The sequence below is a fragment of the Epinephelus lanceolatus genome, chromosome 2 (genome assembly GCF_041903045.1).
Source record: "Epinephelus lanceolatus isolate andai-2023 chromosome 2, ASM4190304v1, whole genome shotgun sequence".
Lineage (NCBI taxonomy): Eukaryota > Metazoa > Chordata > Actinopteri > Perciformes > Serranidae > Epinephelus > Epinephelus lanceolatus.
The window spans coordinates 3,383,061-3,404,813 of record NC_135735.1 but is presented as its reverse complement, the minus strand read 5'-3'; the positions used below and the strand labels follow the sequence as shown (position 1 = coordinate 3,404,813).

Genomic DNA, 21,753 nt, shown 5'->3' with positions numbered 1-21,753 from the left:
TAACCATTATTTCCATTATTGATTCATCTCTCAACTATTTTGTTAAATGTTGGTAAAAGAGCGAAACTCAGATATCACAAGGAGCTCACAGTATCATCTCCAAATTGTGCATTTTGTTAGATCGACACTTTAAAATACAAAGATAATCAGGGCACGCCTGGTCAAAATTTCATTTACCGTGAATAGTTAAGTGGGTAGAAGATGAACTAATCAGACAACTTCCCCAGGGCCTCAGACCTTTATGAGCTTGTTAGGGCTCTGGCTTGTTCACTGTCATTGTTAGGAAAGGCCAGGTGACGCAAATTTCTCCTGAAACCTTGTCCCAACAATCAGCAGCCATGGGCTCCTCTAAACAGCAGCCACATGCGGCTCTTTGGCCCCTAATTTCAATTTATTCTTCTTCACATCTGCAGTGATGCGGGCACTGCACTGGACCGTCGTGGTGAAGAGGGAGCTGAGCTGACAGGCAAAGCTTTTGATTTACTGGTCCATCTATGTCCCAACTCTCACCTATGGTCATGAGCTCTGAGTAGTGACTGAAACAATGAGATCACAGATACAAGTGGCAGAAATGAGTTTCCTCCGCAGGGTGTCTGGGCTCAGCCTTAGAGATAGGGGGAGGAGCTTGGACATCTGGTGGGAACTCGGAGTAGAGCTGCTGCTCCTTCATGTTGAGGTGGTTCAACATCTGATCAGGATCCTCCTGGGCGCCTCCTGTTAGAGGTGTTCTGGGCACGTCCCACTGGTAGGAGGCCCCGGGGCAGACCCAGAACACACTGGAGGGATTATATCTCATCTGGTTTGGGAACACCTTTTGGTCCTCCAGGAGGAGTTGGAAAGGGCCACTGGGGAGAGGAACGTCTGGGGTGCCCTATAAATGGATGAAAATGGATGGATGAGCTTTTTTTTCTCATCATGGCAGCTGAACTTGATTTTGGGTGATATCTGAGGTTTTGATTGATAACTAATTATGAGTAATAATGAACCAAAGAAAAACAAAATAATCCGCTACTGAAACACTCAATACACCACAACTAATTTACTGTTCTCCGCAGTGATCGCCCCGCCCCCAACTCTCACTCACTCACTAAAATGTACTGATAGTGTGTGTGGGTATGTGTGTGCATGTGTGGATTGCATGTGTACATGTTTGTGTGTGCAGGTTTCCTGGTATATTTTTCTTTGTATTTCTGAAAGTGCGTGAGCTTTGTGTGTGTTTGAGAGGACAGTGTACATGTTTGTGTTTTATGAATGTGTGTATGAGCATTAATGTGCATGTGTGACTTGTATGGGAATAGTTTTTTTTGTTTTTTTTTTTCTTGTGTGTGTATGTGTGTGTGTGTGTGTGTGTGTGTGTGTGTGTATGTGTGTCTGTGTGTGTCTATCACAGCCATTGATGGCCTCTAGAGTTTCATCCCTCCACAATCATTTGCCTGTTGGAAGGTGCAGCCGCTCTGCAGGCATCTGAAACCTGCAGCTAACAATCAAAGAGCTGTAGGAGTATAGGACAGAGCTATCTGGTTACAGAGCGAGAGCGACTGAATGAGAGACAAAGAGTGACAGTGCGAGAATGAGAGAGAGAGAGAGAGAGAGAGAGAGAGAGAGAGAGAGTAGCGAGAAAGAGAAAGCATGTAAGGAAGAGAAAGGGAGAAAAACATTAGAGATTGTTATTTTTATCCACCTTCTTCTACTCTTTAAAATTTCACTCATATTTCCTGTATTCTGCCTGAGAATCAGTTTATTCCACAGTGAATACGTGACGAGCCGGTTTGTCTTCCTCCTGTTTCCCCATGAAGAGAATCTTAGACTTTGATGTGCCAAGTGCACGTGACACAAAAATCAACACACAGGGCAGCCATTAGCTGCTCTGTGACGCACTGCTGAAACACGCTGTAACACGTGGTTAATGGTATAAAACAGTTGCAGTTAGGTTGCGAAAAATGATCATGTTTGGGGTTAAAATAAGTACATTTCTTCAGCCCATATTCACTCCCAACTCGTCAAATGCTGACAATCGTCAAATACCGCCATTAAAGGCAAGTTTGTATTTGTGCGTCAGCTTTATGCAGGGCCTGAGCCATAGCCTACACCACTGTGAGCATTTATACTTGTGCGGTGGTGTGTCTGAGGCACTCTGCAGTTACACCTCCAAAACAATAGTTGGCGGTGAGGTTTCTGTGAGGTGGTGTAAAGTTTAGTAGTTTCAAAACACACATTAAACACACATTAAACATGGCTTAATAGAGACAGTTTCAAACACAAATCAGCTTCACTATAACTCGCAGCATTCACAGACAAACACTTGTCTTTATCTGGACACATTTCCCCCACAAATACAACATGCTAACGTTATTAGCACAAGCCTATGGCCTTTTACATTGTATAAATTAGCTTAGCGGCTAGCTGACGTTTCCTCTACTCATATGAGGCCAGGGACAACAGCAACATTTAACAAAGGTAACGTTGCTAAATTCAGCTCCATTACAGCTCACAAGATTCACTGACAAAACAACTGTAACAACAACAATAATTATAAATACCTACAATGAATTCATGAAAATTAACAGAATAAAAACATAACATGGAAGGGCCACGCCATCGTGAGTCTGAGTATCATTTACGCTGCCTTTATCTGTGAAAAACTTAGAAGAGCTCGCTGGTGGCTGGAGGTCTTTGAGATTTACAATTTAAGCAAAACTAAATTTCTTCTGCTCAGTGACCGTCAACACCTACAGTCTCTGAGTGTATCCTACGACAGTGACAGCTGCATTGATAAATAATAAATATTCCATCCACAAGATGTAAAGTGATCAAGGGTCTCTGTGTGAAATTTTATTCCATTAAAATTAGAAAAACAAGTAGTTTGGGACATGCATAGAGTTCATTGACCTGTGTTATTATTTTGTTGAGTATGTTGTTGCTGTTGAGACTAAAACTGGAAGCTTGGTGAACCTGCCAACTACTGTATGTGCAACCTGTTCTTTCCCAAGCCAAATGGCCACATTCATATTGATTACTCACTGTGTTAGCTTAAATTTATGAAGAAAACTGTTTTTCTTGCATGGTGGACGGAGAATCCAAAAAAGACGAACAGTTGTGATGAATTACTGGGGACAGTGTTAGCATTTTCGCTAAAACATTATGATATTTAGAATATCAGTATAAACAGTCTCACGTCCATCTGAGGAGCGTGTCTGAGCATGTGCATGTTCAGGCACGCTCAGAGCACACTACTCGTAGGCGGAAGTGTTTTTTGTAACGTTGTATTGAAAAGTCATGTATCTGGGAAGCACTGAGCCTACGACTGGATGAATGAGATCACCTATGGATTTCACTGCAAGAGTTGCAGGAGAGTTTTGCTGTTGTTAAACGTTGTCCCGGTTTACTTCATGAGGAGTGTTCATCTTTTTTTGGATTCTTCATTCCCTGTGGAGGCATGCAAGAAGAAACTAAGTTTTCTTCATGAATTCAATGTTACATGCAGTGAGTAACTGATATACAAATTGTATTCTTTATAGTCTTTGAAGCTTTGGTTGCCCAACCTATTTATAGTGATCTAGTCTCTACTGTAGTAGAATTCACATCATAATATGCATGCATACTCTAATCGTGACAGCCCACCAGAAGATGGAGACATGAAATACAACATTGTTCCATGTATGTAATATTCATTCATTATGCAAATTAAGAAAAAGCATGTTTGCCGATTCTGTTAGTTCATGTTAAAGCCAATATCAGCCAATAATGATGACGTGCCAATAGTATCGTGCATCCCAAAAATTAAATACCCTGATAGTAAAAAATAATAATCGATATGAAGATTTTGAGATGTTAAATTTAATTTTTTTCTCATTATGTTGGGGTTATGTTTTCATGCGTGCAAGAATGGAAAAAGACAACAATTGCCAGTAACTAGTTGAACGTTTAATGCCAAGAAAGATCTGTGGACTACTTAAATTTCTGTTCCTTTTACCTGTAAAGAGACTGTTCGTAAGAAACATTTATATAATACTCAGATCCTTCATGAACAAAGTATAAAGCCACACAGTCAAGCCCATTTTTGTTCCAGTAAAAGTTGAAACTTTAAGTCAAAGGAATATCTTTAACCTCTTTTTATATCAGTGAGATTTTATTTATTTTTGTATTTTATTTTATTCTTTATATTTATTTATTTATTTATTTATGTATGTTGCTGTGTCCTTTAGTTATCTGCTCCTGAGCCTCTGTTTTAACTAGAGGTGACAATGATTTTTTAATGATACTGTCCTGCTGAATCATCCTAAACTGTGACTTTTAGTTGTATTTACATGCTTTGGAAACACCATTAACTAAACCAACATGCTCATACTGAGGACTGAACCGGGCTGAGCAGAAATAAAAGAGAGGGAGAGAGAGGGAGGCAGAATAAAATAGTTGCCAATTTGTTTGCTGTGTGCTGGAACTGTACTAGACTTCTTTCTGAAGCGCCTGACAAGCAGGTGAGATCAAAGTCATGGGGACAAAAGAGGCTCAGCAGCGATTTGTCAGGAGACGAGAGGCAGCGGCTGGGTTCAGCCCTCTGATCACCGCCTCACCAAAGAAATCTGCCCATGAGAAAAAGTACAGCAGAAAGGGTTCAAAGGTCATTTTGATTTGCTCTGGATTACTGGTACCTCCTTTTTCCTCTGCTAAAAGGGGGGGCCAAGAAAAGGACCTGGCTAATAACCTTTGTATTATTGCAGAAAAGAAAACCTTTTGTGCCAAGAGGGTTTTTTGGGGTGGTGGTGGGGGGAGAATTTTGGGGAGGTCAATTAAAAAAGGAGCCCTGAAATTCTTGCTTTCATTCATGGCTGAAGGAGAGAAAAAAGGAAAGTTAAAATGTATGCTTTTGGGTTTTGTCTCAGAGCACTCCATGTGGCTGGGTTTGGATTCATTTGTCAAGTGGATGATGGCAAAAGGAACGATTGGAAATATTTCAGTTGGGTAAATAATCAAGAATTGGCCGAGCGTTTCTCTTGAAGCAAAAGCATTGTCTTGTTTCTTCTGAACACAGGTGTGAATACATCCAAACTGCATTGAGGACGCGCTGGGACCTGATAACTCCGGCCACATTGGGAGGTGGTCAGGAATGCAAGTGTGCAGTGTAATGTGAACTCGAATGGCTCCCTGGCCACACTGAAGGACCAATTAGTCAACTTTGTATTGTGTAGATAGCAGAACAAAGCTCCCAAACACAGTTGATTTGCCTCTGCCAAAAAACTCGGACAAGGTTCTGAAGTCTGTGCTCGAGCCGAGGCATCAAACAGCTGCTACAACCCTCTTCTCTCTCTCCATGACTGAGCACAAATGTGCATTTCTCCTCTTTAGTCAAGGTTGAAGTTTCCCCACATTCACATGTGAGCAGGGACAAGAAACCCAATACAAGTGATCTCTCAAGATGCATTTGAGATGCACTCTGATGCCTGAACCCCAACCTGGCCTCATTTGTGATGTTAGCACTCTGCACATTAGAGGTCTTCAAGAGTCCGCTTGGTTCTCAGGAATCGAGACCCGAGTCAGTCCAGTTGGGTTGTGAAAGATGTTTCACTGCCACAGGTCTCAGGTCTTTGTGTCAATATGTTTAATTATCGAGTGGATCAGAGTAGATCTGAGCATGCTCAGTATGAGCTCTGATCATATGATGACGTCATTGGATGTATTAAGCTATGAACATGAGGCTCCTTACATTACTATGAGTTGCATAGTGGTGCATGAAGTTAAATTGGTTCAACTGCTGCATATAAAATAACCTGGGTGATCCAGGGATTATCGGCACTACTTCTGCACTGTGCGGCTCATAAAGCATGCACACGAGAGACGCCAAAGGGATAACTTCCTGTTTAGCGCTTTGCTGACTTGAATGGAGATAAAATTATTTAATCGTGTGGCTCTTGTAGACTTTTGAAATGTTATCAGACTGAATGAATCAAATCCTCATCGTGGAACAAGTCATTTCACGGGGGTTGTGAGGCTCAAAAAAATGTATCCACTGATTTGCAGATGTCTTCTTCCCAATTTAAGTCAATACTAAAAAGTCTTTTTGGGCCGCAGAGCATCACGCGATGGACTCTGGGAAATGCAGTACCACTGTTTGGCCACTGAAAATTAGCTTTGAAGCCGGGGGCACTTCCTGGGGGCCTGGTTACATTCGTGGTACCTGAGAAAATATTTTAGGAAATCAGTAAATTATGTATGACCCCAGGAAATCATTATGATCGCTCTCTTTTCTGGGATCCCCCAGGGGTTTACTCTGGGTCTCCTTCTATTTACCATATACATGCAACCTGTAGCATATCCAACCGAAAAATGGTCTGACACTTGACACTGACACTGATGTTTTTGAAATTTATTGCACATTCCAGACCAACGTAAGAGCTGAGTGCAAAGACACAAAACAATAAATATGTTAGCTAACTCGTTAACATTACTATAGTCATAATCATTGCACATCAGGCTAGCTATAAGGTAAACATACAAAGTTATTACACTTCAAAATGAATTCAGGGCACGAACTACTCAACGTTAAGTTTTACAACATACACCAACCTTGTGCCTCTACAGGGGGAGGGTTATATATTAAATGCCTCACTATACACTGTAATTTCTTTCTTTTTTCTCTCCTTTTATCATGTTTTGCTTTACTGTTTTTAAGTCGAAGAACTTCTTGTCTATACATAAGAGTTGCCTTCAAAATAAAAGTCTCCATATTCAAAACAGGAAATGAGGCACATTAAGCTTAAAGGGAAATTTTGGTTTATTTCAACCTGTCTCCTATCATCCTAAATTTGTTTCAAGTGACTAGTGACATAAAAATAATAGTTAGCATGTTAGCCGTTAGCCTAGATACAGCCGGGGCGCATAGTAGCGTCAGACCTGTTAAAACGTAAGTGAACGGGCAACCTTCAAGTGCAAAGTTAGTCCACTAAACAAGCTTTTTTTCCACAAAGACCGCCTCATATCGTTAGGATAAATGTCAGAGAACATATAGAAAACGACATGTAAACGTGTTGTCTTACCTTACCGGTGTGCTGCCATGTTTGTTTACCATCTAGCTCTGCTTTCCAAAGCGCGGCCGAAATATATCTCGCAAGCTCTAGATAAAGCCCAGCTGGATACTACTCCAGGTGGAGGTGTCTCGTCCTCGGTCACATCCAGACCTTGAAAATAAGGCTGCAACCGGTCCCATTCCTTGCAACAGAGGCATTCCTCTTCTGTGGGCACTGGGGCACAGCATTCACAGGTACACCACCAATCTCCAGAGCTACGCAGCCTTGCAGCAGCCATTCCTCCTCTCTCGTCCTCTACCTGTTGCACCTCTCTCTCTCTCTCCTCCTCCGTTCTTCAATTTCACGAAACTCTTCGTCAGTGTATTCTGGCTCAAATAAATAAGGGCGGCCATCAAACACTGCAAAATCAAATTCCTCCTCCACAAAGTCGAAGTCTGGCAAAAAGTCAGCCATTATTAAAATAAATGAATGAACTTTTCAGGCTACTGTCCGGTTCTGCCTTCCAGCTGTTGTTGCTTGTTCTTGTGATATTTCGGCCGCGCTTTGGAAAGCAGAGCTAGATGGTAAACAAACATGGCAGCACACCGGTAAGGTAAGACAACACGTTTACATGTCGTTTTCTATATGTTCTCTGACATTTATCCTAACGATATGAGACAGTCTTTGTGGAGAAAAAGCTTGTTTAGTGGACTAACTTTGCACTTGAAGGTTGCCCGTTCACTTACGTTTTAACAGGTCTGATGCTACTATGCGCCCTGGCTGTATCTAGGCTAACGGCTAACATGCTAACTATTATTTCTATGTCACTAGTCACTTGAAACAAATTTAGGACGATAGGAGACAGGTTGAAATAAACCGAAATTTCCCTTTAAGGAAGGTAAAAATATGCAACAAAAGCAATAACTGTCCAATAATGTCTCCATTCTAAGGTCAAACACAATCTGTGTTATTTACACTACCCCATGGGCATATCATGTGTAGCCATAATATTGACTTTCATTGCTATGCAGAGGACACAACACCCTTTAAAGCCTGGCAGCAGCGATGTTTCTGGTTTCAACCCAGTTGCCAGAAAAATGTTGGCATTGTACATTATTGCAAACCACGGATATGTTACATTTGAATGTTTTTATGTCGAGGACTTGAAACCTAGATTTTTTTAATATGTGGTGAGGTTTAAGAACAAAAACCACTTAGTTATGGTTACAAAAAGACCATGTTTTGGCTTGCAATTTTGGGAGGAAAAGCAGCGATGTCTGTCTGTGTAAACATCAACCACTTTCAGGGCACTATCAGTATAAAACAACCAAGTTTTGAGAGCAATAAACCCATGAAAACATGTTGATGTGTTGCTACAAAGCACACACACCATGGAGCCTAAAAGCCACTGGAAACACAGCAATGACTCGCAAAAAAACAGTCGGTTTTGTTGTTTGTTGGTCTCAAACAGTGGTCTGCAGCTTAGCAGCCGATTTGTGAAGATGTCTCACCATCCACAGTCCCCTCCACTTCAAGATGACAGAGTCAGCTCATTCTACGTCACTTCAGAAACATTGATATGATTTGTATGTAACAAGCACATATAACACATTTCGACTTTGATTGCTATGCAGATGATAAGACACTATATGTCCCTATAAAGCCTGGCACCAGCAGTGTTTCTTGTTTTATGTCCTGTCACAACAAAATTAGGAAATGGCTCAAGAAATTTCCTGCAGTTGACTCTAAGTCAGAAATAGTTAAAACCATCCCCTCTGACACCAGCAGCTGTCTGTTCGTCACTCACTCCACAGCAGGAAACAGCACTTCAGAGTAAAAGCTCTGTGCCAGAAATTCACTGTACTTAAAAATAAAGTGTTTTTTACAAACTTGACACGTTTCAGAGTCACTTGTGGTCCATTCAGAATTGACCCACGACCCACTTTTAGACCACGGCCCACCAGTTGGGAACCACTGATATAGACCATTTAATAATGTTAATAGGCTAATTTACACTTAATAGGCTGCGTTACCTTGATTATAAGGCTCTACTTTGTGGCTCCAGAGAGATTTTTTGTTTTTAGTAAATGTTGCCGACCCCTGTATCAGGCTGTAATGCTGCTGTGGCGATGTTTAATTAAACACTGGTCTCAGACCAGGCAAACATTTTATCATGTCCCGCAGAAAGTAGACATGAGAGCCTTAAAATACCTTTGAAGATGCAACCCGCTGCTGAAAATACACAGATTGAACTTTTCCACGAAGGTTTGAGACTCCTGTGTTACGTCGAGTGCTGAGGTCACACATGGGATAACCCTAACCCCACAGTCCTGCTCAGATGCATCTGAGTAGCAGATCTGATCGAGGCCTGAAGCTTTGTTTCAGCTCATCAGACAGTTTAACCTTCAAAAATTAAAAACAACAAACTTCTCCTGATGTGAAGAGGGAAATGTGTGTGAGTGTGTGTGCATCACAAATTGAGAGCGTTTGCTCTGCTTATTGCTGGGATGCTTTGTGGGCGGCGTGGAGGGGAGCGTAATTAAAATAGTTTCTGAGAGAAACAGCATACCACATCTAAGGTTCCACCCTCTTCCAGCATTTAACCACATCAAGAGCGTCTCACTTAGAAATGGCCACCAGAACAACCGCTGATACACACGGTCCGGCTGATGTTTTGGTGTGTTGTCTGACTTGCGAGGGGGTCTCGGAGGCACAATGTGCACACATTTGTAATTAAAAGAGAGCTGCCTTTTTCTGATCATCGGGGTAAATAAAGTGACAGAGGCAGCCGGTTGGGTGATGTATGGGAGGGGAAGACAAATTAACCGTTGACTCTCTGGGGGATTCTCAGCAGAGGCCTTCATAGCAGCAGTGGAGCAGCGCCAAAGGGCAGAGAGATTTGTAGATGATGGTGCTAATTACCAGAATGCAAACCATAATGCGACCAAGATGGAAGCAATTTAGGCAGTAGTCATTTAGCCTGCTGCTCTTCCGCCCACCGGCTGCTGCCTAGCCAGAGCCGGGGCATTAGGATGGGAAAAGTCTGGGGCAATCCATTGCTCGGGTGGAGGATAAAGAATTAACGCACAGCAGAGAGGTTCAGTGGTGTTGGCAGCACATGGAGGGAGACCTGTGACAGAACATTCATTCGTCTTTTTGTTCTTAATTTAACTTCAACACAAATGACCCTCGGCATTAGCAGGCAATGCTTACAGGTCAGGAGGAGGAAGGAGCATCTAAATACTTGAGAACAAAGAACTCTGAACTACTTAAAGAGGTTGGGGTTGACCAACCTGCAGTGGCAGCTTGTCACCAGCTCTGGGAGAAGTCTGCGGATCACGTGCAGGAGTGTGCTGCCAGCAAAGAGCTGTGACTCACGGCAAATTACAAACTACAAAAATATTGACATCAGTTTGGTCTGATCGGGTCACTGTTACTCGGCAAGCACCTGTTGAACTGGGAGGAACGGGGCTATTCCTTAGGTAGATGTGGACCACCCAAAAGTCAAAGTTCTCAACATTTTTACTTCTTAAAATTGGAAGATAAAGGGCAAATTTAATCCTCAGGGAAATGTTTGAATTCAACAGAGAAATGACCGGTTGAAAAAGCTTTTCAAAAGGTTTTAAATGTAGTTTATAGATTTATCAGGACATCCAGCAACAGTCCTCACCTGTTGCATGGCCTGCCGCAGGCTCAGTCCGCCTGTATAATTTGGGATGTCTAATTGCTCTTTCAGGATATTTCAGAAGAGGAGTTCAGAGCACAGAGCTGTTCCGCACTCAGCCACTGTGTAATTTTATCCACGCCGCAGTCTCTCACTTCACACAGGGCTGATACCTTTTGCCTCCCCCTTTCCTTTGTATCAATTGGTCGGAGTTCAGCCTATTGTCGCCACAAGCTTCTTTTATATCTGCGCTCAGTCTGAGCACAGGCTCTCAGTCTGATCCGCAGGAGGGATTTCCAGCAGCAGTCAGAGGCGAGGAGCGGATCCTACCTCCGGGGGCGGCTGTGCTGTCAGCGGTGTCTCGGATGTGCGCGAGGCTGGAGCTCTCGAGCGTTGGGGCCCCGACACTTTAATGGGACCCCGAGAGCCGGGCGGGAGTTCTCCTTTTTTTCGCCACAATCGTCGCTCCACGGCCATGCCACAATGCTGATGATACCTCTGCTGGTGTTGCTTAGCCTGTTGGATCCCGTTAGTCCCCGGGCTCGCTGCGCCCCGGGACAGGCTTGCGACCCCCGGCAGCGGAGGGATGCCGGGGGCCGCGGAGGAGTTTACGAGCACCTCGGAGGAGCGCCGAGACGCAGGAAACTCTACTGCGCTACTAAATATCATTTACAAATCCATCCTAATGGGAAAATAGACGGATCACTGGAGGAAAACAACCCGTTTAGTGAGTATCCGCTCGCTTTTACGCACAGAACTTTTGGCAAACCATTCCTGTAATAACTCACATGGCACAATGTGTTTCATTTTTATCAGCATCTTAGTGAACATTTTTAAAGTTGCATCAAGTTGTTTAATAAAAGTTGTTTTTTTTCTAACGCAGATTTGTTGAATGAAATAAAACAGTAAATTAAATAAGCGCTTTTAATTTATGAAAATACGCAACATTCAGTTTATTTGTCATTCATTTATTTGTTTGTTTGTCTCGATCATTTTAGTAAATTCTGATATGATGAATATATCAGAGTTTCACTGTCACTTACTCAATGAAGCGTGCGTGCATGTGCATGCGCGCGCGGCGTGTGTGCGTGTCATTGCAAAGCTGCCGACATGCAGGTTAATCTCTATTATAAGTATCAGTCAAAGTATTAACATCCAGGCGGGACAAAGGCGCTGTCCTAACGGATGTATTTATCTAATCAGAGGCCATTAGAGCCTTTCTGCAGCTCTCAATGGGCCATTGACTAATCAAGCACTGATTAAAACAGCCAATAAACAAACTGAATGGGGCAAACACAACCGGAAATTAATTCCTTTATTGTCAAAGTGACAAAGGTTTGTTTGTTTGTTTGTTTTAGGGTAAATTTGCTTTTCATGCTTTTTAATTGATTTCCATTTTCCAAGGTTTAAAGGAGGAGTGATCGTGAATTAAATGATCTTTTAAAGAGTTGTGGATCCTGATGAAAGACGTGAAGCTTATGGATGTTATGTAACTGGTTCTGTGTTGCAGGCATCATGGAAATCACAGCGGTGGATGTGGGTGTCGTGGCCATAAAAGGGCTTTTCTCTGGCAGATATCTGGCCATGAACGATAAAGGCCGGCTGTACGCCTCGGTGAGTACAGATGTCATCTCATCATCACATGTGTTTCCTTCTCTCAACACATGCAGCTCCTGTTTGACAGCGAGGCAGCAGATATTTGAATGTTTTTAAGTCGTTCCAACCTACAAGTCTTATAATCTGACAAACTCATTTAGTTTAGTACGACCAACATGTTTCGCTTTGACCTCGAAAAGCTTAAGTTGAACCAACTTAATATTTATCCAAACAGTGTGCTGATATTAAGTGGTCCAATTATTTTATGTAAGATATCCCAACTTGTTTATTTTAATTCCATTCTACTTAAAAAATGTTTTTGATTCTGAATAATTCTTAAAATAAGCTGACAATTGACTAAAACAGGTTAATTGAACAAACGTAATTTTTTATGCTGAAAAACTTTATTTTAATTATTACCCACTCACCCCATGAATAATTTTTTAGAGTGCATGTTTATCTGACATACACTGTAAAAAATAATCCACTGGTTCAATGTAAAGAAAATCAATATAACAATTTTGATGCATCTTTTTAAGTAGTTTCAACTTGTTTGAGTAGATCCTATGAGTCTTTTATAATCTGACAAACTCATTTAGTTTAGTACAACCAACATGTTTTGCTTTGACCTCGAAAAATTTAGTTAAGTTTAACCAACTTAATATTCATCCAGATGTTGCTTTGATAGGTTGAGTTGTGTTGAGTGGTCAAACTATTTTATTTACGATCTTCTAACTTGTTTATTTTAATTCCATCCTACTCAATAGTGTGAAAAATGTTTTTAACTTTGATCAACTTTTTAAAATCAGTTGTCTAAAACACACTAATGATACAAAGTTAATTTATGCTGAAGAATGTCTTTATTTTAAGCTTTATCCACTGACTGTGAATCATTTTTTAGACTGTATCGTGCATTATTTTATGTCTGATTCAGAGTGTGATCGCAGACGGTGTTGTGAGCAGAACAGAAACACTCCCAGTGTCTCTGAGAGTTCATCCTGTGAATCAAAAACATACGGCAAGCTGCACGACAAATGTGCCTCACTACTTTCTTCTTTCTCACCTCCCCAGGAAGTGTTCAACAAAGAGTGTGAGTTTGTGGAGCGGATCCATGAGTTGGGGTACAACACCTACGCGTCCCGCCACCACTCCACCGAGCAGCCGCTGCCACCAGGGGGAGGCAGCAGCAGCAAGCGGCGGGCCAGCGCCAAGCGCCAGTGGTACGTTTCCATTAATGGCAAAGGCCGGCCACGACGAGGCTTTAAGACTCGCAGCACTGACAAAGCCTCGCTTTTCCTGCCTCGGGTGCTGGGCAACAAGGACCATGAGATGGTGAGGCGTCTGAGAGACAGTCAGAGCATGCACCACCATACGCATCACCACGGGGGGCGAGGGGATCGTCGCAGACGCCGGCATCGCACCAGGAAAGGCCGGCGCCAACGGCAAGATGACTGAGCAGACTTTTTGAGGGAGGAGCTGACCCCGTGGCCCAACCAAACATGGACCCCTGATCTCGGCACATACTGTAGCTCGATGGCAGTCGAGGATACGAAAAATGAATCTGGATCCTGCGCTCTGGATTAGCGGACGTTTTTGTCGTTGATGCTCAGAGAGTAAAAATCCATAGAAGAAGTAAAGACAGAGGGCCACCCCACGTGTCGGGGCGCATTTATCAAATCTTCCACTTTCAGGCGACTTTGTCTCTCATACACACTCACACACACACACATAAGCTTCTATTTACTGATGTTCTTCAAAATGCTACTGTCGTGTAAACAAATGTATTAATATAGTTGAAAACTTCCATCTTAATTTGTAAAAAGTTTTGTACAAGAAATCATCTTCAACTTCACACACCTTCTGAAAGCAGATCTATTGTTGTAAATACAGTATGCACTATGCATGTACAGCGACTTCTCATTTGTCAAAAGCTGAAATGACAAACAGTATATCATACAATATTTTGCTAATTTGAAGTGCTAACAAATACGACGGATAGTGAAGAGAGGACTTTTAATCAGCAAAGCACTTTTTGTCAGATTCACATGAAGAGGGAAACTCAGTGTGAGACGGGCTCCGCTCTGTTTTTTTGTTACAATGTGATAGTCTACTGTCTGTAAGCTGAAAGATGTTCTTTGTATATTTTTACTAATGATATGAATATTTATTTGGTGCCTGTGTTATAAGTTATTGATAATACTATTTCTGCATTTTACCAATGTTGCTGTTTGTCTCATAGTTCTCACTCACCAGCTGGTTCCAACATAAAAACACAATGGTACTGACCCCTGAGGAAACAACCGGCTCGTTTGTTCCAACTTTTCTTTGGTTTGTTCAAAGATTTCACAGCCTGAGTTTGTCTTCGCAGGCCTTAAATTGTAACAAATGCAGCTTTGAAATCAGCAAGAAAGATTGTGCTCTAAAGGTGACACAGATTATAAATTCAAAAATCTGTCTTTGTTTTTTAAAGTTCAGTTGATTTCTCTTCAAGATGAAGTCTCAATTTCAGTTTTTGTTTCTCCTGTTCTTGTCGGTCGCGGCTCTTTGAAGGTAGCACCGCCTCAAATACACAATAGCGCATTTTTCTTTTTAACAAAAAGTGCAAAACAGCAGGACTTCAACTCAGAGCCACTGCTACCTCTCTTTAATCACATACAGTTGGGTTTTTTCAGCCCTTTAAATGTTAAGATTTACATTGAATTTAACTGTGAAATAACAGCTATGATACTGTCAATAATGGTCAACCTGATAGTTCTTATAGTTTCTTGGTAGCTTTGACTATTAAAACACACATACAGTGTAATAATGACTGGTGGGGACCGGAGCAGATGATCCCTGCTGTGCCATATTTCTCCCATGCAGAGCTGCTGCAGCGCGGTGTGGCTGTTACACGAGGTTATAGGTTTATTACAGCTTGAAGGGGGCTGGTTGTGCGTTCAGAGTGGTACCCCCCTCTCCGTCTCTACATTTGACATTATCCCTCTCTCCTGCTGCAGCTCATTTGTTAAAGCGCTGCACCTGTTGCTGTAACACAGCCGAGCAGAAACTACAAAGACAGCCGTCGACGCGAAAATCATCACAAGCAGCATTCGGACTCTTTTGGACGTTCAGGTTTTGCCTTGCCTCGCTCCCATCTATAGGTAGCTGCATATAAAGCCTTGTCATTCTATACCTGCGGGCTGGGGAGGCTTCCTGGCCCGGACAATAGCTCCTCCCAAGGGGGGCCTGGGAAGCGATGCCGCCTGAGACTTTTGGGCTTTTTTTTGAAACACCGACCAAAAGCCAGAGAGTCGATAAACAAGGCAGGCCCTCCTGAAAGCAGAAACTGTGTCATACAGAGTATAACACCTTGCTATGGCTTGTTATGAATGCAGAACTCTAAGATTACTCAACAGGAATGCGGGACTTCAGAGAGGTTAGGGCCCTTTGTGGCCCCTCTGTCTGTTTCACTGAGCAACATTTATCTTCTGAATCTCTTCCTACGTGCCCTTTCTATCCACGACATCCGCTGAAGGATTGTCCTACAAAGATTTATCAGCCGCGCAATAAAAACATCATATGCAGTAGTTTTGGCCTAATGGCGTGCGAGACGTAGGGATTCCTTTAAAACTTTTTTTTTCTCCAAAACTCTTTTTATTTATGATTTCTCTGTTTTAAACTTTAGTTTCTCAAATTGTTTCAATATATTTTTTAACACACTTACAAAGAAAAACAGAAAGAAAGCACTTTGTCATGAATTTCATGTTAGCTAAATCCTTCTAAGCCCATCATTCAGAGAGGGAAACACAGCTTCAGTCAGCTGGGAATTAATGGTACACATTTTTGTCCTTCTAGGCGTTCCCTAGGAAAGTAAAACCTCTAAAACAGGAGCACTCAACTTGCTTTACCCGGGGCCACTTTTACAAAATGACAGGAGGCCAGGGGCTAGTTCAACAAACATCCATAATTAATATTTAAATAATTACCTCTGTCAGGGGGCTCCAGCTCTTTTTTAATGCTTTACACTCAGAATACAAAATAAAAAATCTCAGTGTGAATCAATTTATATTCATGGTGAATCATAAATGGTTTCAGGGCGACCCAGCACCCAATCAACAGCCAGATTTGGACCACAGGCCTTAACTTGAGTATGACTCTAACAGCTCTCTCTAAGCCTCTTTAGTAAGGCAGCCTTTTGAAGATGCACAAGTCATAACTAATGGCCTTATAAAGAATAAAAAGATCATTTACTAATGGATTTTGATCAGTTACACACACATTTTGGGTTGCCAGTTTGTGACAGATCCTTTTAACTGACTGGACTGTGACCACTGTCGGACACTTCTGGACACAGAGGATCAAAAAACAACTTCATTAATGGAACACCAACTTACATACCAATTTATAAATGCAGAGAGAAAATTCATAACCTTTTGAACCTATAAAGGTATTTTTATTGAAGGTAAAAAGCACAACCATTAATGAAGTTGTCCCTTTAAAACCCTTTAAAAAGAGTGATTTATTGGAGGTCAAGTCGGGTTTGTTTTTAGAGCACATTTAAAAACAACAGATGTTGTGCTTTACAAATAATAAGTAAAACAGGAATAACCAAATAAAAAGTCATAAATGACACAAAAACAACACTGCACAAAAAAATTAAATATAATACAAGCAAATAAACAGTGTGGTCATGGTCAGGCATGTCATCATAATGATAATTAAAAGGCTGAGGAACAGAGATGGGTCTGAAGACAGGTTTAAACATATGAGTGGAGTGAGAGGCTACTATTCCACAATTTAGGGCCAACAGCTAAAAATTCTAGTAAAGTAAACACTCTCTCTCAGTCTCTAATAAGGCACCCGTCGCACATGTTTACAGGTTGTAACTAATAGTCTTATTAAAATAAAATACTTTAAAGCTTTATAGATCAGTTTTAAATATTCAATGAGACACATTTTAGGTTGCCAGGTTGCGACAAATCCTTTGGACTGACTGGACTGTGGCCACTGCTGGTCTCCTCTGGCTACAGAGGATCAAAATCTGTTTGTTTAAAACTAATCAGAGTCAGAATCAGAAAGATTTTATTGATCCCCGAGGGGCAACTGTGATTCATTACAGAATCGCTACATCATTCCATACATGACATACATGATGTAAAGAATAGAGAATTATAAAAAGTAAGAATAAGAGTGTGACATACAAGTGTGTAAATATAAAGTACGAAATTCCATGAAATAGAAATAGAAATGTGCGTCATGCTACAATGTCTAACACTAGTGCTTAAGATAGTTGGAGTAAAATATATATCTTCACTGTGCTGAGTCTGTACATGTGTAATACTATACAAATAGCTGCACTGTGTTACATTACACTTTATAAACTAGTGTTACATTCAGAAATATAAAGTATGTATTATGCCAGAATGCAGTGGTTTCCAACTGGTGCGGCCACAGGGTCCAAATATCTCCTCAGTCATTAGTTTGAGGTCCCACAGTTTAATATATTCAGCATCATACTTGCATCTGACCATGTTGTTGAGCAAGTTTACTGTCTCTGTTAAGTAGCTAACAGTCGGTCACTCACTCTACAGCAGGAAACAGCACTTCAAAATAAAAGCTCTGTCCTGGAAATTCACTGTCCTAAAAAATAGTGTGTGTTTTTTTTTTTTCAAACAGCACATTTCCGACTCACCTGTGGTCCAGGGGCTGGTGACCCATTTTGGACCGTGACCCACCAGTTGGGAACCACTGCTGGAATGGTCACTATGATATATACTGTACATCAATAGAATAAAGACAAGACAATGAATAAACATTAGAGGTATGTACAGTTATGTGCACTGTATGTTGAATAATTATATACATTCAAGAGGGGTTAAGAATATTGCGGCAGTTGAATTATTGCACGTTCAAAATAAAAGTAATAATTGAACAACAAGTCACGATTGCACAGTAGAAACTTAATGCAGGTAAGTGAATTAAGTCGCAGTGCTGGTCTCATTGACTCAGAGCAGCTCACACTCTGAAGGAGGAGCTGTACAGGTCGATGGCCGCAGGCAGGGATGACTTCCTGTGGCGCTCTGTGGTGCATCCTGGGGGAATGAGTCCATCACTGAATGTGCTCCTGTGTGTGACCAAAATCCAAAGGCGTCACCATACTTTGAACCTAAAAAGATTTTCTTATTAAAAGCTTATATCAACTTATAAATCATTAATGAAGTTGTAATTTGTGTACGAACCCTTTAAAATGAGCGTTTCATTAGAAAGTGAAACTTTACTCTGACTTTTCCTCACAGGTGCACACACATTGTTTGTTCTGCTTTCATCATCATCATGTTACATGTGTATAAAAACAGACTGATGGTTCCCAGAGAGATTCAAGTTTGCACTCGCACTGAATATATAAACGAAATAGACTTTTACTGATCCAGGTGTTTTTAATGAGCCAAAAATTAAATTAGATCCGTCATGTTGCAGGATCAGCGCTCCTTTTTTTTTGCATAGAAGTTTACCAGATGCAGGAAAACATGAACATGAACATAGGAACAAGACAAAACACAGGTGCATTAAATGTGCTTAGTGTAAAAAATAAATTAAAATAAAATAAAATAAAAAATAAATTTAAAAAAGAAACTAATTCTAGCCGCAGGATTCCCTTAACCCCTTCTATTCCCCTTGTAGAAATGAAATTTTCATCTGACTCTCAGGCAGCCGTGCAGTCTTCTTACAAACATGTGACAAAGACCTGTGGACAGCTCCTTTATTTACTTATTATATTAGTATTACACATAAACATGGTGCCTGAGCTCATGACTGCAGTCCAGCAGTGTTCACATGTAAACAGTGACCCCTAGAGGCTGACAGCTGTCTCTCCTCCTCACAGGCTCATGGCCTGGTGTCAATGTGCATCTATAATTTGACTGGTCTCAGTTTGTCAGAGCTGCTCAATGCCCTCTGCAGGCAGCACGCAGCCAGGGAACACAGCCAGTATACAGTCATGTCAGACTGTTGAGTTGTAACAAGACAGCAGAGCACATAAAGTGTTATTGTTCATAGTGATGTTTGAACACACATCATAAAATGAAAAGTTTTCAGGAGCTCAGTGGAAAGACTTTAAAGTTGCAGTTTTAGCTTTAATGATCTACCATGGCTCACAGAAAACAACCAATCAGAGCGATGAGTCTCTAAAGCTTATGTTTAATCAATCACAAACAAGGCAGCACTGATCAAATGTGAATCAAGATTCTGTCACTGCATAGCCTATTTCTCTCCTCAAATGTTTTCAGAAACATATTTTAGTGACTGTTAAGCTGTAAAGTTAAAGTTTGTGACTCAGCCACCATTTTAGAAACAGTCGAGCGACACACATCTGAAAGCTCTGCCCATCGACCAGACCAACTTTCTTGTTTTACAACTAAACAGTTCACTGTCGACTTCTCGATACATGGAAATGTTATTCAGTCATTCATTTTCCATAACTGCTTATCCTGTTAGGGGTAGCAGGGGGGCTGGAGTCTATCCCAGCTGACACTGGGCGAGAGGCGGGGTTCACCCTGGACAGGTCACCAGACTAAATTGCCCGTAGGTGTGAATGTGTGTGTGAAGGGTTGTCTTTCTCTATCTGTCAGCCCTGCGATAGAGTCACCAATTAACATAACCTGCATGTCTTTGGACTGTGGGAGGAAGTGGGGAGCATGTAGTCATGTGACATCATGTGACATACGTCGCTAGCATAGCATGCTGAACAAACTAGCACACTACGTTTTTATTAAAATCACTTAACTGACTTCTGGTCTCACATGGGAAACAAACAGCAGGCACCCAGGTGAAAGTCCAGAGTTTGTTTGACCCAACCACCTCCCCGCACTATGCCACCTCGCATTTCATACTGCAGCAAAGGGTGTCTCTGTGCGTCGCAGTCTGACAAAGTGACGGTAACTGGCAATTTAAGAGCAAGAACGTGTTGGAGCTGTGATTGACAGCTGCGTTAGAGACTCTTCGGCTCTGACTGGTTGCTTTTATTTACGTGCGGTAATGCCACGAGAGGAAATATGAGGAGGCAGAGGAATAGGATTTTTTTTTTTCGACAGATCACCTGTCTCATGTACAGCTGTGTGGATACAATGACAGTTTCAGCAAATGTGACGACAGTTAATTTTATAAAAGTTACAAACTACAGCTTCAAACTTTGACCTTGAAGCACAGTTAAAATCAATGAGGCCAGATTTACCTCAGTAATCTGATTTTTACATTTTAAAGTGCCACCATAATGTTTTGCCTTTAACAAACTCTTCTACAGCAGACCGTCTAAAGATGACTTGTGGCAGTAAAAACTAGTCAGAAACAACTTTTTGCAATTTCAGCAGGGAATTACGTAATGTAGATAAATTCATGGGTCCAAGTCACTTAGTGAATCCAGTCTGGCAGCCGCTCAGTGACAGCTGTGTAGCTGGCCGGCGTCCAACTCTACTGAGCCAACAATATCAGAGGAAATATCGCTCCTCCTCTGTTTAGATTTACCATGACACTGGATACGCACACCCACTAACAGGTAGGACACCTTTTCAGACCTCACACACATGTGTGACAGAAATCTGGGCTGATATCTGAACAGATTAAGAACAGCAGGACAGTTTCCCACAGTTGTAATCAGTCATAATGCTCTCTGATTAAAGTTATTTAAAAAGGGTCATCACTGTCCTCCGACTCTGAGGCGACGCAGTGCATAGCTTTGTAAATGTTGAATAAACGAGTCAGTGGACAAATGCTTGTGTTGAATGTTGAGACATTTTAAGCTCTGAAATGCAGCTGTCACCCAGTGAAATCTAAAACCTCTTTCCCCGAGCATAATTCATTGCGCACATGCAACCTAAAACCACAATGACTTCAGTACAACATAAACAAAAAATAAAGCCGTACATAACTTACAAATCCCAGCGTGACTGGAAAGAAACATCTCAACCTAATTTTATTTTAGGGTGATAATAGGAGATTACAGAACCATGGACAGCGACAGTGCGGGACCTGCTGCTTTACTTGGCTCACAAACGTCACAAACGTCTGCAGGTCTTCAGTTTCAGGAACTCTCTGAACGAGCCAGCTCAGATTCTACAGGTCCGCTGTTCCCTTTGGTCATCCTGGAGATCCTGAGGTCAGCTGGTCCACCTGGCTCCTGTAAGTCCACCAGAAAGTTCAGTGCTGTGCTTCGGCGATTTAGGATGTTCATGGTGGTCACTTATCAACTGTCCTGAAAGCCTGATGGATTTTCAGCCATCCAGCATATTGGTGGGGGGGCAGAGGTCCCACAATCCATCAGTTTTCCTGATGGTTTGATGGTATGTCAGCCATCCAGTCACACAACTACACTGGAGTCCATCAGTCTTCCTGGAGGTTTAGCAGGCCATCAGCCCATCAGTACCTTGGTCCAGTTGATCAAAAAGAAACTGATCTGGATCAAAATGTTTTGCTACAGAGGGTCAGCTAATCAATCAATGTATCCTCATACAGTGG

The 21,753-nt window shown here is 41.7% G+C and overlaps 1 protein-coding gene across 1 annotated transcript; it reads left to right on the top strand.

Annotated features, from left to right (window-relative positions):
* Positions 1 to 10,649: 10,649 nt before the first annotated feature.
* fgf3 (fibroblast growth factor 3) lies at positions 10,650 to 14,564 on the top strand. Its single transcript, XM_033630176.2, has 3 exons — positions 10,650 to 11,395; positions 12,179 to 12,282; positions 13,336 to 14,564. Exons 1-3 carry the CDS (start codon positions 11,152 to 11,154, stop codon positions 13,717 to 13,719), a joined length of 732 nt encoding a protein of 243 aa, XP_033486067.1. The 5' UTR covers positions 10,650 to 11,151; the 3' UTR covers positions 13,720 to 14,564.
* The last annotated feature ends 7,189 nt before the right edge of the window (positions 14,565 to 21,753 follow it).